We start from the raw sequence: 21,856 nt of genomic DNA, 5'->3' as shown, positions 1-21,856 counted from the left end.
TTTAAACATATGCAAATTTCAGACTCTCCTTGATTGCATGGGTTTTTCATCAGCACAACCATTTATTTTATTCCAGGCTTGCACCAAACTTCCTCTGGCATCCAGTAGGAATGACATACATCTCTTCAATTTTCTCAGTCTCTCAAAAAAGTTCGAGATTAAAACGGCTAAAGAGAAAATGACTGATCTCCATGCTGTGACATCCTAAACGCTGAATCATGTCATGATCAGGATGCTACTTAATACTGTGTGAAAGTTAAAGGTAATGTATGTCCACAGTCACAGAACCATCAAGAAAAAATATGAAAATTATCAAGGAGATAGATTTCTATTCCTGACCATAGCACAGAAATATGCTTTCTCTCTGATGAAGAAAAAAGAAAGTGAGATCTCCAAGACCAACACTGATGCTAAAGGTGAAGGGTTTTCTAAGAAAAATAGCTTTTCATACAAGATGCCAACTGAAGTTTGCTTGAAATGAATCGGCATACCTCACCACCCTGTTCTGCTGCTTGCCAGCCTGAACACACATGCAAACCAATACCACCACTGCAGAACCCATGGCATCACTTCTGTTTTTACAACAAGAAACTGAGGGGACTCCTGTGGGGGCAGCATCCTCCCCCCAGCCCTCCCTGACCTTTCACTCATCACCCTGCTCAGACGACAATCATCAGCAGTGTCTGCGATGGAGGTGTCTGGTCGTGACTGCTGAACCAGGCTCAGACAGCACACACTCACCACACATGGCTGGTATGCAGATAGAACCGGTAGTCAGACATCAGACTCCCTGAACAAGGGACAGCCCAGAGCTTATTAAGCAATCCCTGCACATCCGCACACCAGGATCTTCCCCTGGAGGCAGGGATGCCTCTCAAGGTTACTCCTCAAGGTCAAAAGATTCCTTACTTGTCACATATGGATGAGTAATAGCCAGCTTCTTGAAACTTTAATCTTGGAAGACTTAAAGACTTATCTGCTAATAGCTTGCTACCTTACTATTCAGTACTGAGTGATATGAAGGAGTTATTGCACGTATAATGGGAGGTGATTCTTCACCTCTACTTAGCCCTGATGAGATCACATCTGGAGTACTCTGTCCAGTTTTGGTCTCCCCAGTTCAAAAAAGACAAGAATTTCCTAGAAGGAGTCCACAAAGATGACCAAGGGCCTGGAGCATCTCCCTCATGAGGAATGACTGAGTAACCTGGGTATATGCAGCCTAGGGAAAAGAAGACGGAGGGGGGATCTGATTAGTGTTTATAAATATCTAACGGGAGGTGGGAGACGAATGAATGAAGGGAGGATCTCCTCAGTGCTGCACAGCAATAGGACAAGTAGGAATGGCCTAAAACTTGAAGATATAATGCTTTAGACATAAACAATTGGCCAGATGGTCCATCCTCAACCTCAAGTCTCAACAGGAGGGTTCTCCTTACAGTTTTGTCTTGTTCTCTGTTCAGTACATAATCAAGTAACCTTGTTATCACAAATTTGTTAAGTTAAAAAAGCTGCTTTGTTAAATCACTACTTAGGGCAACATTCATCAGCACATTGCTGCGTCTCTCCTATGAGTGCACAGCCTCACCTGCAACACCTCCTCCAGGTGAAAGAGGAAAGCTTCCAGAACAGACTAAAATAACTTATGTCTTCAAAATGCTCTAGTATTCTGCTGCTTGTACACATCACCTCAAGGGCAGTCTTATAAATCCCATCCATGAACGGTGATTCTTACATGAATCTACAAACAACTACACCAACTCCATCTCATGAAGATCACTTCAGATGCAGCTGGTCAGCAGTTATTTAACCTCACTCTGTTCCTGATACAAATACAGGCCATGATTGACTCCAAGCAGTGCGGTGCCCCTTCAGCTACATGTGAAGGACACACACCTGAAGAGGCCAGTCCTTCACTGGAGATAAGCAGCAACAATAATGCAGAGTACTGGCACACAAAAAATGGACTGTTCCATTTGTTAATGCCTTCAAGAACCAAAAAATGCAGTTTGCCCAATCCCACAACATTCCAGCAGCAAAGTGACGTGTTAGAGCAACCAACTCACGGAAAGTTTCCTCACACAAGAGAGCAAAAACTTAAAGTAAAGCAGAAGAAGCATGTTTTCACTTGAACGTAGTTACCCCATACTATGCAGCTTCTCACTCGAGATATAATTCACCTCTGTCCTCCACGTATCAAATGAGAAAGAAATCTTGCCAATCGGAAGTTTCATGCTCTGATCAGAATAATGTTATTATTTACAAGGAAAAAGGCAGATTTTAAAATTTTGAGCTGAAACACCACTTACATAGCTACCGTTCTTAAAACCAATGGGTCTTGCACCTCTTGCTGTGAAAATGACATGCTGAACTGGAACTCTAAACCCACTTTCAAGCTAAGAGCTGCTGGTTCTGTTTCCCATACAAATGCCTCAAGGCATCAGCACAACACACCTGCAGCTCCCACAGACTTCACTGATGTTGTCTGTGCTCAGCATGTCAAAAAATCTGGCTAGAAGTAAGGGATCCAACTAATAACCACTCATGAAGTCACTGGTTTGAAGCTATTAGCTCAGCATCAGGCAGGAAATCTGTAGCAGGAAAGATGAGTCTGCAGACAAACGCAGCTGCAGTCTTTAAAACATCAGCTACAGCAGTTTATTGTCTGCAGATTTCAGCGGTCGTTTCACAAGGCATTCCGCCACTCTTCCAGCAAAATGTCATTCTCTAAAACAAAGGAAGTATAAATTAACAAGTCAATTTTACCTTTATGTAAAAAATATATGGAGTATGTTATTTCCCCAGGAATATCCAAAGCAAGACTCCAACACACACACAGTCCTCCTAAAAATACAAAAAGGAAAAGGAAGTTGACTGATCCACTGTCCACAATGCACAAAATTAAAGCAAGACTGTTTCAATTTAAAACCTAATAACAACCTCTCAAAAAAAAAAACAGTTACAGTAACATAGACCACATATCTCGAAGCATCATTTACCTAGTGAAACACAGTAAGGGAGAAGAGAGGAGGCAGAGTGGCACAATGGAATTCAGAGTTCTGACATGACCAGTTCTTTTTAGAAGTGGCACATTTTTAGACCTTGTCAGTAGAAGCCTTGCTTGCAGCCACAACACTGACCAAGCCTTTCTCTCCACAGCCTGTTTTAATATCTAAATATTTTCTGTTAAGAGACTGTCAAATGTGCATGGAACACAGCAAAACACAGTTGGTTTACTTTCCAATCGGTAGTTCGATATTGGCAGCAGCATGGCATGTTAGTAGAGCTTTCTGACTAAAAATCACTGGCACTCTTCCCTTTCCAGTTCAAAGAGCTATCACCTCTTTTTTTTCTTTTTACTTTCTTTTTATTTATTTACTTCTTTTTTTAGGGAAAAAGTCAAAATTTGTCTCAATTTTATTTCAGTCAGTATTTCAGTACAGTACTCCGTGCAAGACCGGCTCCCTCTACTCCATCCACCTTAATTCCAAATCAGACTGACAGACTGTTTTGATTCCATTGGCTGGTAGCCCTTCATCCATCTCTTACAAAAACTTTAATCAGCTTTCACCAATGCTTGGCAAGCTGCTTTAGCATTCATACCAGAAACAGCTTCTTAACCACATTATCCCAATATAGTTGGGAAAGAGAACTGTAACTGTTGGCTCTTTTACCTTTCCTGAAAGTTTATCACTTAGGACAAAATAAATAAATAAAATTAACAACAAACAAATACAATTTTGCGAAAAATAAAGGCCTGTATATACAAGGAATACACACATACACACAAAAAAAGCACAAGAAAGAAAAAGTACAAATACAGAAGCGCAGTTACCAAGGTATGCTATTAGTTAAATGCCTAGTACTTCAGACCACAGCTTTGGTACAGCTGCAGAAACACACCACACTTCTGGAGAAGGTAAATCCTCTCCTGAGGTGTCCTTTTTTTATTCTTACCTGACTGAATGTTGTTAGGAAGCTTGATACAGTTTTGCTTGGATATTTGAGTCATTTAAATGGACAGGGCATGCTGCCAGAGCACTTGGCATCTCTCAGAGAATGCATAATTTTTAAAATAGCAGCATCAGGACTCATGAGGAAAAATGGAAAAGCTCCAGCAATCCACAGTGCTGATTTATTACCAACAGCTCCCTTCCAACTGCAAATGTCTTTCTTCCATGCAGGAGGCTACTGTATACATCGCTCTCTAAATTGTACAGCAGTTGTGCAAGTCAATTTGTTCACACTGAAGTGTCAGCGAGTGTACATGCAAGTTGATCACAAAGAACAGTGGCTAAGGACTACTGTTAATGAGATGTATATATTCAACACTAGGATACTGGTGAAATATCAGTAAGCTGAACTACAAACAATAGGAAATACCAAATGGTGCTTTATTAACACAGATGAAAACACTCAGATCAGCAACTGTCCAAGCATTATTACATCTGATACTGTCCTGACAGTCCTATTAGTGCAGTCAAAGACTGAGAACATGAGAGAAATTCCTTTCTTATCCTTACCACTGATCTCCGCAAATGAGAGTTGGGGCGGGCTTGTATTGTTATCCTATTGCATCTCTATGGTTAAAGCTTTCTGCCTTTGCATAACCAAGTCTCCTATACTATCAACTTCAAAATCCCTTACAAACAGATGAGCCACAATATCAGAAGACTCACGTCTTCTCTAAAATAACAGGAGGAAAATAACCACAACAAAGGGAAAAAAAAGCAGCGTTTAAAACTAACGCTTTAGGCAGCAGCTAGTTACTGCACTTGCAGTAAGAAAACAACAATTACAGCTCTGCCATTTCAGAAGCAAACATCATACCACTGAAACAGCAAGTCTCACACAAAGAACACATGAAGACAAATAGTATCCTGTAGGAACCTTAACTTCAAATTTGTGATTCTGGTTAATGCAGAACAGATGTAAGGCTGTAAAAATTTCTCAGCATGGCAATCGAGCTCCACAAGTTGAAGATGACGCTGTACTTGCGCATTGCTTACTCGTACTGGCACAGGAGTGCCTTGCTTTGACTAACTTCAGCCATCCTTCAGCTTTCATCTAGACTTCCACTACACAGCTAATGAAGAAACATGGATAGAAGCAACCATCCTCTGGAGAGCCTATTTTTCTCCTGAATTATAGTCCAGATGTTTAGCTTTTAGGCAGGTACATTTTGGTGAGAGTAATTCTCAGTTTATGCCATCTTACTTCTTGCATTTTTTTCAGAACCAAACAAATTCAACTGAAAGGTACTTCTAAAGTGTTAAAAGAAAACTTTACAGTCCAGTGCTGTTTAAATAACAATTGAACTCTTAACATACAAGGGTAATTTTGAGACCAGAATTGCCTTATCTCAGCTAATCTGGAAATACACAGGAGATCTTATCTGGAGACATTTTGTCTTGTGAGTGTTAAGGAACAGAGCTACTTTTCTGTTACTGCAGAAGTTTGAGAAAGAATGATTTCATTCAGAGGTCAGGTTGGTGGTGCTCAATAACAACCAAAAGGGAAATTACATTGAGTATTTAATTATGAAGCTATGCCAATTATTTTGTGCCAGGGATATCTAAACGATACAAATAGGGATATCAGCATTAACAGTTGAAGCATGCTAGCAGCTCCACAGAAGGCACAATTCGTGCCTCAAAGACCTTGCAGTCATCTTGTAAGCTACCAGAATTGCGAAATGCAAAAGGGAACTTCAGTGTGACTACCCACACTGTCCTTCAACAACTGCATATGGTCTGAGCATCAAAATCATTTTTTTTTCAAACTGTCATTACTCAAAATGAATTGTACAATGTAATCCTCACTTTCAAACAACATTCAGCGAAGAGCCAAATACAATGAAGTGATTCAGTAAGTGTAACTGTCAAATTATGTTTTACATTAAGCACAATGTTCAGCCTGTGAAAGGTTGCACAAAACTTGAATACGGCGTTGTCTGATGGAACAAAAACCTTTTACTTCAGGGTAATCAAATAATAGACTAGAGGGAGGAAGACTGAATCTCATCCTGATCTAAAAGGTAGTGCCTGAATCTAAAATAACCTTAGCAAACCGCAGTTTGAAAAGGAAACTCGTACACACAAATCAATAACTTCTTCCATTACTGTACGTGCAGTCTGTGTATGAAATGCAACTGAAAAAGACGTTGTCTTGCTAACAGAACAAAATTAACCTAACCTGTATTTGGTAAATGGAAATGTGGTTTTCTCTTACCTCTGATTCCTTCTCTCTAATCTTTTTAACCGTATCATCTGCTTTTGTATGAAAAAAGGAAACCGTATTTCACTTTATTTGCATTAACAGGCACTTCAGTACAGCCTCAGCAATTCACCTACATGCATAAAAGCATCCTTAAAAAGCAAGATGTGAAAGCATCTCTGCAACAAATCGTGCCTCTAGATGACTCTGCAGACCATTTAAAGGTTAATCATATACCTTCTCTGCTTGGCCATATGGTCTAATTTAGAAATTGAAATTGCAGGCATCTGTGATGAACGGATGTCTCTTGAGTCCAGTATTTAAGAAAAGAAACAAAACACCAACTCATAACATGCATTAGGATGTAGGCAGAGTCCTAAATCCTAAAGGCTTCAGGAACACCACAACATTCACATATTAAACCATTAAGCATAATGTCCTTAGTATCACATGCTCGGACCTGTTTTGCTGCATGGACACACTACATCACTTTTTTGGAGCTAGGCTACCAGAACATTTCTGGCTGACAGCTTTATTATTAGAGCTAATATATAAAACCCAAGTTAGTCTCCAGCTCAACTTGCCATGAAGCTTTCAGAGGATAAATAAACTCAACAACAACAAAGTAGTGCACAATTGCTGCCTTCTCCCCAGTTTTCCGTCAGGCACAATCTAAGGAATACACAAGTCTCACACTTGCAAAAAAACAAAAAACAAAAAAGGAAAAATGAGTATAATGCCTTACAAAGGAATTTGTAGTTATCAATTATGATTTCACTATATAACAATTACATGTGGAGATGACTGTAATATCACAAAATTTGCTCTCATTCATTACCTGCTTTACTTGTAAAAACCTGAAGATTCAAAGACTTGGATGCAACATCTGGGTCTTCACAGTCATTGTATCCAAAATTCACAAATCTAGGAGCAAATACAAATCTAGGAGCAAAAGATGACTACATAAAACAGTCCTTCATCCACAGGGATTTATCACAACAGAAAGACCATGAGAACAGTCATAACATAATGAAAACGTATTAATTGAATTATAATCAAATATTGTCTAATGAAAGTTAAATCAGGCTTCAACCAACGATCTCAATGTTGCCAAAAATGAGAATTGTAAGGCTGCACTGTTATTAGAAATTTTTTTTTAATACAACTGCATGATTTCATATTCATTTATTGCAGTATAATCCAGCCATTCCTATGCTTGAAATGTGAGTTAGTTCTGATGAAGCATGTAAAATCCAGTAACTCAGAGTGCCTGAGAACTCAGAAGGTTTTGCAGCCCAACTGCACCACTCTTGTACCTCTCAAGCTACATCTAAATCTGCAAGTAAGCACACCAATTTCAGTGGGTGTACTTGAAAAGGAAAGGATAAAATCATCCTCACATGGATCCTACATTACCACAACATCCTTTTTCAATCTTGTGCTGGCTGTACTTTAATGGTTTTTCATGGAGTAATAGAAAATCCCAAGTTGGAAGAGACCCACAAAGATCATCAAGCCAAATTTCTGGCTTCACACAGACCTACCTAAATCAAACCCTATATTTGTGAGGGTAATCCAAACACCCCCTGAACTCCAGCAGCTTGGGGCCATGACTACTGCCCTGGAAAGCCCATTCCAGAGCCTGAACACCCACTGGAGAACTTTTTCCAAATATCCAGTCTGAACCTCCTCCCCTACTGCAGTTCCATGATGTTCCCATCTTCATATCTTTGAAAGAAACAAGTATCATGTTTCCCATGTGGAACATGCAATAGAAAACTGCAGTCCATCTGCTTTGTTCGTGATTTGGGGTTTTTTTTATTGGTTTGGTTTCCCACTGCCCCTCCCAAAATGATTTTGCTTCTATATGGATATTTATACCTTTCTGCAAGAATTTAAACATATATATATGTGTGTGTGTATATATATATGCATTTACCTATTAAAATATATGCATGTACATAGTACTGAAGCTCTTACAAGACTCAAATTTTTTTCAGTACTAATTGCAAAATACACAGTACTCATTCAGGGCAACCTACAACTGCAGCAGCACTGTACTGAGCTTTCTGAGATGCTCTGTCCAGGATGTAAGACCTTCAATTACTGACATCTGAACTTGTAGCTTTTACCTCCGTTTTTATTGATGAAGAAATACAGGCCCTTCTGAAACATAAATTCAACTGCGTGTAGAAAGGTGAGAATGAGATGAAAATGACTGACTATTCTGACTAGATTCTTCTTCACTTCAAAGGAAGCTTCAAGGAGACCAGCTCAGATGCACCCATGTGCACCACAGTCACAGACAGAATCAGAAGTGTCTTTAGCCTTTGAAACTGCAGGCTGCTTGGAAATAGCATACTGGAGAATAAAAAGAACACAGGCACTGCTTCATGGACAACAAAAAGGAGCTACCAATCAGTAAAACATGTAACACAACAATTAAAATAGAGAGCTTCCCTTGACAGGAATCTCAACATCACTAATACAGCATGTCCAAGAATGAAGCAAATCCCTTTAAATAGGCACCAAATACTCAGAGAAAGGACTCTTTAGCCTATGGCTAACTCTCCAGGAAAATTATTCTCAAAAATAGTACCAAAAAAACAGACAAGGGCAGAATTACATTTTACTGCTATCCTTGAGGAAAATACGAGGTTTGGAGGTTTGGACAGTGTTCCTATAATTGTTATGTACCAGTCCCACACAGGTAACTCCAAACACAGATACATGGTTCTAACAGTAAATTTACCAAGGTTTATAAAGTATCAGACCCTACATTAAAAAGAAACAAAACAAAAAAACCCTTACTTTACTCGTTTGTCATTTACAGAAATATCCAGTTGCGATTCCAGCTGTTAAAAAAAGAAAATTGTCATTTACTGAGGTCAGTATAATTACTGAGCATGATTAATACTTCATCCTAGTGAAATGTGTCACACACATTTCAACAGATTGAACATTTTAACAAAGAAGTTTATGTATCCTCTAATCACCATCACAAAAAAATCAATCTGAAAAGAGATTATTTAAAAACATATATATCAACTGCAAGTAATTCAGCTGCTGGGATGGAAGTATATTAACAATTTTATGTTCAGTAATTTTTATGTTCTGCTCTTCGGGTAGCTAAAACTGTCACAGTAATCCAGCTTTTGTCTAGTGAGTTTGATAACCCCACTTTCAACACTTGAGTACCGTATCAGCATGATGTCATGAACGTCACTTACTTGTAGGTCAATAGCTGTCTAGTGGCACAAAAATTACCTTACTATGGCATAACCTGAATCTGAATGTATTTTTGTAAATAATATAAAACAAGGACAAACATCCTGCCTCCCAAAAGGCAAATCCAAAACCAGTCTCCCTCTGCAAAACATCTACTATCAGAGATTATACAAACACTGAGATTGATCTCATTATTAGTGTTTGGAAGACAAAATTAACCCAAAACTATCATATAAAAAAATACTAACGACTTACTGTTGAGTTAAAATTTTCATCAGGGTAGAACTGGACACATTTTAAAGTACTCCTTGATTCCTGCAATTAAGAGGATACATTTTGTAGCTAATAAAAAATTAAGTGTATTTCTCAGACTGAAAAGTGACCAGACAACGCACTGTTCCACACACACGCTTCTTTGCTAACAAATATGTAGAAATTAGGGGACAAAAGAAGACATTAAAAACCACATATACCCCCCCACAATAGCACTCTGACAAACTTCCTTCCTGTCCTAGATCATTATCTACCAATCACCTCTAATTGCGTGGGCCTTCACTTGAAGCATACCTCACACAAGCTCTCTCTCCTTCTCCACTAGGTTAAAAATACTTTTCCACAGCTACCTATGAGGAAAAAGGAACCATATCTGGCTTTAGCCAGTTCAAAAAGGGTATCTCAGAAACAAAACCAGGAATATGTTTCACAATCACAGTTTGCTTCCTGTTATTTCCTAACACATATTTGGTGGCTAAGAGGTGAGAAAAGCAGATTTTCATGTATGCAGAATACATCAAGTGCAAACAGTCCTTCAGTCAAATTGAAAAGAAAAAAGATGTGAAGAACTTGGGTATTTCTAGCCATGAACTTGTCCTCATTTGGACTCAACAAGTCCGTGTACAACATTCTTTCTGAATACGAACTCTGTAGAAAAGAGGGAATATACTCACTGCTTTTCAGTAGATTTAGATCTTTTTGAACAAAAGACTTCTTTAAAGCAAAGAAAACTACCAAATTCACCAATCTTTATAGGAACCACTGAGCCTATCTGACTTCATGTATGCACACAAATGGCAGTCAAGACAAGTGTTGCTTTTGATCTGGGTTCTTCGAGACACTGACAATAAAGACTGCTATAATGGAAACCCAACTAGCTCTATTATTACCCCATACACTCAAAACTATGTTGCCATGAGACAGGAAAAAAAACTGAATGACATTTAGTTCACCTTTGGAACAATGTAGAAGAGTCTTTGTTCTGTCATATCCCACTGTGCCCAAATGAGATCATCTGCAACTCTGGCTCTTGGAAGCTGACCTGAGTTCTGAATCACCTAAAAGGAAAGAAAGAACATTAGAGGTCATCAAGCACGGTTCTATACTGATGATTACACACAGCGTTTGTGCAACAACAGAAGGGCTCAAATACTATGGTACTTGAAGGGAGCATGTCCCTTGTTAGTAGCAGCAGAACCACCTTTGCTGTGTGCAAGATGCTCAAGCTCAAGATCAGTTTTCAGGGTATTCCAACTGTCAAATATTCTGAGATATCCTTGACTACAAGAAATTCACCATTTTTGCTGCGCAAAGTATATGAAGAAAAACAGATGTCAGCCTTCATCAAAGGCAAGAGAAGGGGTGAAGAGTGAAATACCACAGCTAGTTTAGAACCAGCTACAGTAACTATTTAGGGAAGATAGCTTAGCTCTGAAAAGGATTTCAAACTAAAATCTCACTCGTGGCAGAGAGGAGTACTGGTAGCAGAGTACAAGCCAGAATTCTGGACAATTTTTAGCATGAATGCTTTCTTGAAAGATGGAGAGAGATTTCATGTCATCACAGCACAGACTTGTTATTCCACTGTCAACCACCACGCAAAATCCATCGCCTCTAAAAGCAATGACACACTTTTAGAATACCATGAAAGACTTCAAAATGATGACAAATCAGGAATTTAATATTTTGCCATCCAAAGACTAGTTTTTCTCCATACAATGAAACACTGGATTTTATGATGCAATCTGTCACTATACTAGAAGTATGCTGATTAATAATTTAAGCAGAATATCCACAATCAGTTTGCTGAACACTAACTAATGTTTAAAATGTGAAAAAAAAGACTACAGGGGAAAAAAAAAGGTTGAAACACTCACAGTACTGAGAGCACTGTGTTCTAAGGGTTTGTTTTAAATAAATTATTTCCTGGGATACGTGGGCATTCAGAAGGAAAAATTAGGAAGGTGATTTTACAAATATATTGAAAGATTTAATAAGAAATATATACAATTTCTTCTTCCAAATTGTAACATCCAGACAAGTTTAGATCAACAGCAACAAAAAACCCTAACTTTCCTCACAAATTACTTGTTAAATAGTTTTTTTTTTTTAATCAGCTTTGTGGTTAGAGGAATACATTGTCAAATTACAAAAATAATCAGCTAGAATTACAGAACAGACCCTTGAACTATCAATTAAAGCAAAATAACAACCCTCAAACCCCAAGATTTTTCAAGACTTACCACTCTGTGTTCCTCTTCTGCGACAACACGGATAACAAATTGTTCAATGTCTTTAAAACAACACAAAACATTTAAAGTTAAAGCCATTCATTTTCAAATGCTTTTATATAGTTATTTAATCTAATCTCTAGGAACCTATAGATGACATCTAGGTTAGCAGCAAAGGTGGGTTTCTCCAAAAAGATGGGAAAAGCCTCTCATTCTTTGACATGAGGGGAAGGTAAGAGGGATGAACTGCCTTTTGCAAGTGTCCCCCTCTATCCACTCACTCTCACCAGAGTGAAGATCCCACCAGATTAGGCTGAACACACACAGTTAGCTGGATCCAAGGTGCTTTTGTCCCTTTCTTATCCCTCCCGTTATGCTATTAAATCATAAACCATCTGTCATAATGAACTGGGCTGCTCTGAATTTATACAAACAGCTACAAAAGTCTAATTCAGCTTTTCTAAAAGTTAAGATGATCAATGAATGCATGAACAAAAGGGAAAACAATGCAAAGTCGGCCATTCTGCTAACACTGGAAAAAAGCCTCAGTGAAGCACACCATTTTTGAAAGACATTCAGGACACCGAGAATGGTTTTCTTCTCGTTGTTTTCTTTCCCCACAGTAAAAGGTTACGACAAAATAATCCATGACGATCAGATTGAAGTAAAAAAATGACAACGTATTCACAAAATATCAACTCACATTTATCTTCTGAAACGAGCAAAAGATGACTTTTTGTAGAAGTATTTCTGCCTTCCACTGGATAAAGAAACTACACAGGAATTTTTACAGAAGTAAATAACCAACGTTGTTTACAACACTCATCTACAGTATCTATTTAGCCAAATAGTTACATATGTTTAAATAAAGCCAAGCACATGCATGATATTCAATTAATAAGAACATCTAGTATTACAGACTATAAGTTATCAATCATTATTATTGTAGGAGTAGGTGAATTGCAGAGATTAAAAAAAAGAAGTAGGCTTCATGTTAAGAGAAATGTTTGAAATATAACATTTTATGATGTTTCTCATCTTTTCAAATTTATGAAAACATTGGCACATAATCTCTGTAACAGTTCCAAGAAACATGAGACATTTCTGCACTCAATCACTTTTGCACAGCAAATTATTAAAGTTTGTATTTAGATTGTTTGAATGATTTACCTGCACTCGAACGCAGCTATCCACAGCCTTTAGGACTCTCACATTATTAACGGGATGAATTTCAATCAGCAAGGTTAAATACTTGGACACTGCAAAAAGGACATGTTTTAGGTAACCGTCTTTTCTTACAGTACAAAGTTGTATTGCTAAGGGAGAAAAAAAAGGAAAAAAAATTACTTCTAACAGTTTAAAACAATGCACTTGCAGTACCTGACTGTAACAGCTGGGTCACTCTTTCTTCCTCTGTATACTGACGGAAGCTGACTGCTAAGCAAGAGAAAAAACACAGCATATTTGCTATTAATCTCATTGAGCATTCCTGGAGAATAAATATCCCAAAACTTCTACAAAAAAAAAAAAAATCCATATTTTAAGGACCAGCAGGAGCTGCACTACATGTAGGAGGCATATACAAATGCAAGTGACAGAAATAAGCAAACCAAATTTTTCTTTCAATAAGACAACAAAAACAACAGCTGTACTGATTGTACATCAATTACATTCTTTGGTGATGCATCCATTCAAATGCACAGACTGCTGTGAGCAACATATGGCTCAGAACAGACTGAAGTAATTCAAGACACAAATACAACATACTCCTAAACTAAATTATCTTTGCCATGACAAAAAAAATTGATGAAACATATTTACCCAGTAACGTCCTTTCACTGTTGATTGAACAACTGATTATGCGTAGATCTTTCTCAAACGTATAGAGATGCTACAGAGAAGTACATTTATGATAAATTATATTTTAATTTTATCAAGAAAATCTTTTAATTACTCCTCCCTAGGAAAACACTGCTGACCAGTTCTTGTTTTTTTTTTTTTTTTTAATTTCAAAACCAAATAATTCCAAGGCCAGAAAAACCATACTTTAAGCCTCAATTGTACTACTACTTCTTCTCATGTGTTTGTTTCTTATTAGCTTTTCTGAGCTCCATGTTGCCCCTGGAGCTGCACGGCAAACTTTTACAGCAATATGAAATTTCACCCATTTGCAAAGGACCTTCATCATGGTTCCAGCCACAGAACTGTGGGACCTTCCATTTTAGAACCATAAGCAGAAGCACCAGACTGAAGAGGTCCACATAACAAAACAGAAGAACATTTATTTTTAAGGACGTGCTCAGAGAGAAAAGAGGTCTTCAATTAGTTGTACAGAAACAAAGACTCAAGGCACAACACAGTGCTGCTCCCAAGTCATCCAGAGGTTCTTTACTCTTAACAGCACTGAGTGAAATTTCAGAACCTTCCCGTTCTCTCCTCTGTTTCAAACACACCCATAATTCCTTATGGACATAACATACTGTGTTGTAAGGCATCAAAACCTAAAATTCTACAGCATTGTCCTTACCAAGCAGAAGTATTGGACTCACCTCATTCTCTTTAGTTTGAAGGTCATACAATCCAATATGGGTACTTTTCTGATTTCCCTATGGATGAAAACAAATCAACACTGACAATGCATATACACATTTAAACACAACCTTTGGTAATTTTTTTTTCCTACTCCTCTCTCCTCTTTTTTCTCCTCTTTCACTGACACACATCCACTTACACTTCCCTTGGTACTTAATTATCCCATTCCAAGAAGAGGAGGCAAGAACACTTTTTTTTTCCTGGTTGAGAATTAACACACAGGGCAAAGCTGAAACACAGTCAACAAGCTGTGCTATATGCCATGTGCCCCTCTCTGACTTTGGTTCTCAGCTGTTTTTAGTTATAGGCAGTATGGGAAGGAAAAGATAACTCTAAGAACAAAAGGGGATCACAGAATGCACGGCGTTAGAAGTGAACTTAAAGATGACCACATCTGGTGAGGTGTGACCCATGTTGTGTCAACATGCTTGGTCTTTAAAAGGGGCACCTGAGATCACAGAACCCAAAGCCCTGAGAGCAGCACCAATCACACAGGCAACCATTCACCTGAAACTATGCTGGCCCAGGAAGCCTGCAGGCTGGGAATCCAAACCTCACTGCTCCAAAACGGAGCACAGAAACATCATCACACAACAGCTTCCAGTGACCTCGCTGCAGGTTGGAAAAAGGATTTCAGCTCTACCTTAAGACACAATTATTTGAAAGTCAAACATATTTCATGAGTGCAAATTACACCGTTAGCCTGCTGCTTATTGATAAAAACCATACAATGATTTTCTTTTGTTTTGGATACTCCTAAGGCTTTACAGAAGACAACTTTCTTCCTGGCATTTTACCACACTTTAAATTTTCAAAGTACATTTTAATTTTAAAAAATTCAATTCTGCCCTACAGTATACATTTCATTTCAAATGAAGCTGAAATTCACTTGCATACTGTAAGTACATGTGCTAAATTGAAATTACATCCATCTACATAGCCTTGTACTCAAACAGTAAACATCTTTGTTTTTAACTGCTGCTTGAGGGGTGGGGGGAGAGTGTAGAAATCTATGGTTATTTACCAAGCATCTTGCTTTGTGATGTTAAAACAAAAGTGTGAGTATTCTCTTTCTCAAAGGTCTATTTGCAAGTATCTCATTATTGCTGTGGCAATGACAAAATTCTTCTAATTTAAACAAGGAAAACAAAATGTCTTTATGTTAAGATGCAAGCCTCAGGCCTACTAACTTAATATCAAGCAAATGATTTCACAAACAGCCATTCTTTCCAAAAGTGTCTGAAACTCTTACCCACAGTACTTAGCTACTGAAAAATACAGTTTACAAGATTGGTAGCAGCACTGCCAGTGCCCATTTCTGTACATAAGCTAATACACTTGCCATCAGCTTCTCTGCAAAGATTCTTCCTACAGTTTTGCAAAACAGAAGCATACCTGTTAAAAATATCTTCCTTTAAGCCAACCCTCAGTGTAAGAAAAGACAGACACTTTAAATCTACGGTATTGTGCAATACTCCAAAACATGTTTGACATAAAGCTCATTCTCCACCTATTCCTGGCTTTAGGGGAATGCACTTGGTTTTCTTCTATTTGGTAAAGGCTGTTTTCCATTTGCATTTATTAGGGGACAAGCCAGCTTTGCTTAGTTTACATCCTTGCTTGTGCACTGTCCTCACCAACAGTGTCACTGATAAAGTTTGCTGAGGAAAGAATCACATATAGCTGTTCTTGCAACAGTCGTAGCTCATGAGTTATAAATAGCTTATAGAGAAAGGGGGAAGAGAGAGAAAAAGAGAGAGGTTGAACTTCATTCAGGAACTGAGTAAGATCTGTAGTTGGTTGTAGTTGTATTTACAGTAATCGTGATTTCTCCAAAGTAAGTTTAAGTAAACAGACGGATAGTAAAGGCAGTCTGTTTTCTCCGAGTAAGCATTCTAGTTTGCTGACACTCATTAACAGAACAAAATAGCCAAGTGCAATCAATAGTCATCACTTAGAACAAGCCTGCAACAATCTAAAAGAAGTGTCAAACTGGGGCCTGACACTACTCCTTGTTCACAAAGACACATACACTTTTTTCCTTTCTTTATAAATATGAACAGATACTCCTGAAAGGTTAACTCCAGAAGCACAGAAGTGTATGCACACATCATCAATGGACTGTGTCAGTAAAGAAAACAATTGCATTGAATCCTTGCTAATAGCGAAGAGTAAAAAGACAAATGTGGACACACAGCCCCACCAACACCTGTCTTTTTTTTCTCATGAAGAGACTCTTTACAAATACCATTCTAATCTTCAGACAAAAAAATCAGCCCCAGTATTTCAGTACTGCTTTAAAGTATCACCATCCCAAGGTATTTCTGCAGCTCATTTAACAGAGCACAGAAGGCTCAGCGTTAATAACTCAGGTCCCTGTCTGTTCCACTCCCAGCTCCCTCTCAGTAGAGGAAGAACCAAGGTGCTGGTTCTTGTGCCAGCTGATTCACCCAAGAAGAGAAAGATCTGACTACTTTGTAGCAGTAAAAGAACAGGAAAAGAAGCAACAGTGGCATCTCCTTAGGGCTGATATGTGAGCGGTAACAACTGCAGCACAGCCCTGCACTTTGCTACCTTCAGCTCTGTGACTTTCTCATCCAACCATATACATCACACCAGCTGCAGAGATCCCTTTATTCCTCAGATCAGGAAGCCACAGCAAACATGTCTGTAACTCCTTGGGTGAACTTCACTTCCAGATTCAGGGAGCTAAGTTTACACATTTGAATCCTCCTCCACAGCATCTCTGGCACTTCAGTCAACAGAGCCTAGTGAATATTTGTCTGCCTCCTCCACTTTGTACAGCTTCTCCCAAAGGCTGTGGGAGATGGGATGCTACAGGTGGCCATTTCTCTAAATTCCAGCTTCTGTCACATCTGCACCAACTACAACGGCAGCTCAAACACTTAGCATGCAAGCAGACACCCACACTGAGATGGGGTGTCCAGCTACATCTCACCCCTTTCACCAGCTGCAAAAGCCCAAACAACACTCAAGGCAGTTGGACTCTTCTATCAAAAGCCCAAGAAAGGAAGGAGTCACTCAAAGCTTAGCGTGAGATTCCACTGGCACTGGAAAGCAGCAACATCACACATATGCAGGTCTCCTGTAGAGAACTAGATGGATCTGTTTCGTTAAATCTTGATAGAACTTCAAGCAATGCAAAACTTGACACTTTCTTCAGTATCGTTTTTATGATTACTGTTGTCTTACAGATTCTCCTCCCTAGGCACATACTAAAGGAAATAGCCACCCACAGTTAAAGTCTGTTATACCTTGATGAAGGCCTCACCTCTTCCCTTAACCCTAGGTAAGCTGGAGAGTTGAGAGAGAGGGGAATGAAAAGCAGCTCTTTTCTGCTGGAGCCTGCCATCTCCACTTTGTGCTTTCCAAGAGCCAAGACCCTCCAGAACCCACCCGAGTTTTCAGATTGCTCTGAGCTGCACGGCAAAGAATGACAGCTTGTCTCAAGGGGAAACCTTCCCAAACCATTCAGAAATTTCTTGGAACTACATGAATTTCAACCTGATATGAAAAGGATAGCTCTAGTACTTCAGTACATTGAATAAGCTAAGGTGACTTGAGACTACACACCATGAAGTGCTACAGATGCATCTTAAAGCAACAAAAAGGTAGTAGCAGAGTTAGAGTTACAAATATGGCATCTTAACATACACACTGGTAGGACTGAATATTTAATTGAAGCAGCGCATATGAATCTAGCAGTCAGATTTCCCTAAAAAAACCTCAGGGTGAAAGAACATGCTGCTTATGAAGATTTTATCTGTTATGGAAATAGTTTTTCATTCAAGGAGAGATTCTGGCCCCCAGAAATCAATTGCTTTACTCTCCACTTCATTCCTCTTAATGTTTGTCTGAAGTGGAGATGGGTATTTTCCCATTGCTCAAATGTCCAAGCTGCAACCTAAGTTTTTATGTTCTAGTTCTTCTTGCAAGAAAAATAAATAAATTCATGCAAGGACTTCAGGAAATACAGGCAAACACACAGTAATATTCTCAGGAATACTTTCACAAAGCCCCGAGACAGACTTACCTTCCAGGTATAAATAATTTTTCCATTTCTTTCAACATTTACAATGTAAAGTGTTGATGAATTCTCTGAAGTATCTGAAATGATAACAAAAGGCACAAGATTTTCACTTTAGTTCCTCATACACAGCCACATTTTAAACAAAGATACCAGGTACGTTTTACATATATGTATTTGTACATGCCAGAAATGACTACCTTTTGAAAAAAAAACAGATCAAATATTTCTTATGCTGTCATTTAACTCTCAAACTTCAAAACAAAAGGTCCTCAGAACACTACACAGAGATAGATGGAGCATGAGGAAAAGTGTCAGCTGCCCCAGCTCCCTAAGGAATGCTTAGAAATAAATGATGCCTTCAGAGATCAGCTCTACAACAAAAACAAGAGCCACAACACCAAACTGTATATACATGCAATATATTTACAGGTAGAAGAGAATTAAGCAATGCAGGACAAGAGAAAGGAAAACACTGGGGGCAAATGAAAAGAAAAAGTAAGATACCATAGCACAGATAACAAAAGTGCATCTCTTCTCAATTCTTTGTATTCTAATCACAGTAATCACCAAAAGTGTATTTATCTTGGATGGAACTTATATTTAAAGAAGAAATTTTGCTCTTAGTAAGCTTGAGAGCTGCATGACTGGCCTCGATTTTAAGATAAAGGTAGCGTAAATACGTACAAGTAAATATGAACAAGAAGAATTCTCTGCAACTCCAGGCAAGCATTACTTTGCAGTTACCACAAAGCCTTAACTGGATAAAGCACTGTGAAACTTAGTTTCACAAGCCTGATACTGTGAACATTGCTAGTGCAGATTGTGGTGGTAAGAAAAAAACCGTTCAGAAACATTAGCAGAGGTGAAAAATTTTGATGTGGGAGGACAGAGAAAATCCTCAGCCAATATTTAACAATACATCACTTTCTACCGGCTTGGTGTTTGATACAAATTACATGTCGCCATATGCTGTCTGTGGGAATATGTAACCAAAGGAGAAGTGGCAAATTCCCTGGCTAGGGAAAGTCCTGCAGTAAAGCTTTGCATGCAGGATCACAACTTCTTCCTCATCTCACGGCTTCACCAAGCAGATGAAGGGCTGCAAACAAATCCAATCCAACCTGCCTGCCCAGCAAACAAGTCTTATCAACGTGCTCAAGACAACGTGTTTTGATTTCCTGAAAGCCATTATATGGAAATCACACAAAAATGAGTGGAATTAAGAGAGCTGGGCTGGTTCTCTTCACCTACCACTCCCCTCCCTTGATCGCATCTACTCCCAGCTCTCACGCCATTAGGAATTCTCACATGCTATCACAGGGCTTTCAAATCTTCAGAAAATAAAACAGTAAATGCAGAGAACTGAAATATCTGAAATCACTGACCAGAGGCACCAGGACACCTAAAAATGACTTGCTTTCTGCAAATTTATTTATCTGATTATTATAATTATATATTACTTCTCTGATGTTTAAAGTAATCTTTAAAGATTCCAACCTCCCATGTACACATTCCTAATACATCAGCATCACATTCAGAGGAAACAAAGAGTATACACAAACAGAAGCTAACATGCAATGCAGAAACGTTAGTATTGTGTCAGACATCCTTTCCAATCCAAATTCTGATTCTGTATTATCAGAATTATTGAATAAAACGTCTGTCACTCTCCCAAGCACAGGTGAATGCCTTCCTGCCATCTCCACAATGAACACAGAGATTAACTGATTACACGAGTTTTCAGAATTTTACCTCAAAACCCTTTGGGGGAAACCCTACGCCTCACAGCTCCTCTGTGTACTTCTTGGTGTACGTGAAATAAATGTTAACAGATTTTGTCACTGGCACCATAGGAAGCACCTTGGTTTATGAAGCCAAAGGAGCTGATATGCTTTGACTTAGAGCCACACAGGCTTTCCGTGGGACAGCAAACCTTTAAAGAGGGAAGTAGGTTAGTTAACTAAAAGCAACCAGGGGACCTGGACACAGTGCAGAACCAGCCTGTGTTCCTACTACAGCCGCGGTTATCGTGCTGTTCAAATCGATGTTCAGACGAAGGCTTTCAGCAGTTTCAGAAAAGCAGAACTCTACCGGCTTCCTTGCAGACAGATGAGAACTACCACGAGCACAACAGCGATACCACAGGGCCACCAACACGGCACACTCACTGCCCCCAACCACCTGCTCTCGCCCGATTTTAATTAGCACTTATTTACCACACACACAGAAGGGGAGTTTCGGTTGCTTTATTTTCGGCTAAGCCTTTTTTTTTTTTTGTGTTGCTGGTTTTGTGTTTGTTTTTCTTTCCCAAGAAAGGGCTGTGGGGCAGAAGAAAGAGGGACGTTAAAATTCCTTTTGGAACAAAAGGGAATAAAGGGCTACGCGTGAAGAACCAAACGATGTGCGAGGAGCACAAGTTCCTTCGGACGTGAGAAGTGCCTCAAGGGCACCGGCTGCGCCACCCTGGGCCGCACTGACGGAGGGCAAAGCCCCCCCCCCACACACACACACAGACACGGCGGCAGGCTCAGCCCACGGAGCTCGGGGCGGCACAGCCCCGCACAGCAGCGGGACAGGCGTGCTCAGCCCACGCAGTTCGGGTCGGCCGCCCGCCCCGCCGCCATTTCCCGTCCCCCTGTGGCCTCGAGGCGGCCCGGCCCGGACGGAAGGAGCGGTGAGGCCGCGCCGGGAGCGGCTCGCGGGGACTCCCGCCAGGCCCGGTTTCTCCGCCCGCCGGAGAACAGCGGCTAGAAGCGGTGAAAGGGAGGGAAGGAAAGAGCGGGCTCTGCTCGGCGCTGCCCCGCGCCCGCCAGCGCAGCGTTACCTAGAGCCGCGGCCCAGCCCTGCGCCGCCAGCCAGGGCACCACGTCCCTCTGCAGGTCAAACTCGGCCGCCAGGCGAAGCAGCATGGCAGCCCCACGGCCCAACCCGGCCACTCTCCGGCCGCCGCCGCCACCTCTCACCGCGCCGGCTGCCGCGGGGTGGCCTCCGCCACGGGCCGGTCCCTACGGCCCGCTCGGCGCCTATTGGCAGGTGTGAATGTCAATCAACCGGCGGCCACGCGGAGTGGCCGAGCGCGGTCCCGCCCCCCTCAGTCGAGGCGGTGGTGCGGGTCCCGCTAGCGGTCCGGGTGCTGCCCGGAGCCCGGCGGCTCCCATTGCCACCTGCGGGACGTTGGCGCCGGGAGCCGCGCTTGTGAGTCCCCGCGCGCTGTCTGCAGCCGGCTGGTGGCTTCAGGTGGTCTGTTTTGTCCGTTAGAGATGAG

At 40.1% G+C, this 21,856-nt stretch overlaps 1 protein-coding gene across 4 annotated transcripts in view; it reads right to left on the bottom strand.

The window, feature by feature from the left end:
- Positions 1-21,525, bottom strand: part of LOC122159062 (gamma-secretase activating protein) — a 45,902-nt gene extending 24,377 nt beyond the window's left edge. For 2 of the 4 annotated variants that reach the window (XR_006168376.1, XM_042816233.1), the window contains exons 1-13: positions 21,416-21,525; positions 18,595-18,668; positions 14,498-14,554; positions 13,770-13,839; positions 13,329-13,385; positions 13,119-13,207; positions 12,652-12,721; positions 11,961-12,010; positions 10,671-10,775; positions 9,700-9,759; positions 9,028-9,071; positions 7,055-7,140; positions 2,767-2,844 (exon numbers count right to left, since the gene is read on the bottom strand). Coding sequence is in view for 3 of the 4 variants with exons in the window: in XM_042816233.1 (XP_042672167.1) it covers positions 2,767-2,844; positions 7,055-7,140; positions 9,028-9,071; positions 9,700-9,759; positions 10,671-10,775; positions 11,961-12,010; positions 12,652-12,721; positions 13,119-13,207; positions 13,329-13,385; positions 13,770-13,839; positions 14,498-14,554; positions 18,595-18,668; positions 21,416-21,500 (925 nt within the window). In the remaining variant the exon portion in view is untranslated. Of the gene's footprint in view, positions 1-2,766; positions 2,845-7,054; positions 7,141-9,027; positions 9,072-9,699; positions 9,760-10,670; positions 10,776-11,960; positions 12,011-12,651; positions 12,722-13,118; positions 13,265-13,328; positions 13,386-13,769; positions 13,840-14,497; positions 14,555-18,594; positions 18,669-21,415 lie in introns of all 4 variants that reach the window. The other 2 variants (XM_042816235.1, XM_042816234.1) reach the window with 2 other exon arrangements.
- Between the last annotated feature and the right edge of the window lie 331 nt (positions 21,526-21,856).

This window comes from Centrocercus urophasianus, unplaced genomic scaffold (genome assembly GCF_019232065.1).
Source record: "Centrocercus urophasianus isolate 14NV4802_14NV808 unplaced genomic scaffold, USGS_Curo_1.0 seq_15, whole genome shotgun sequence".
NCBI lineage: Eukaryota > Metazoa > Chordata > Aves > Galliformes > Phasianidae > Centrocercus > Centrocercus urophasianus.
The sequence above is the reverse complement of the archived record's forward strand: the minus strand, read 5'-3'. Positions and strand labels throughout refer to the sequence as shown.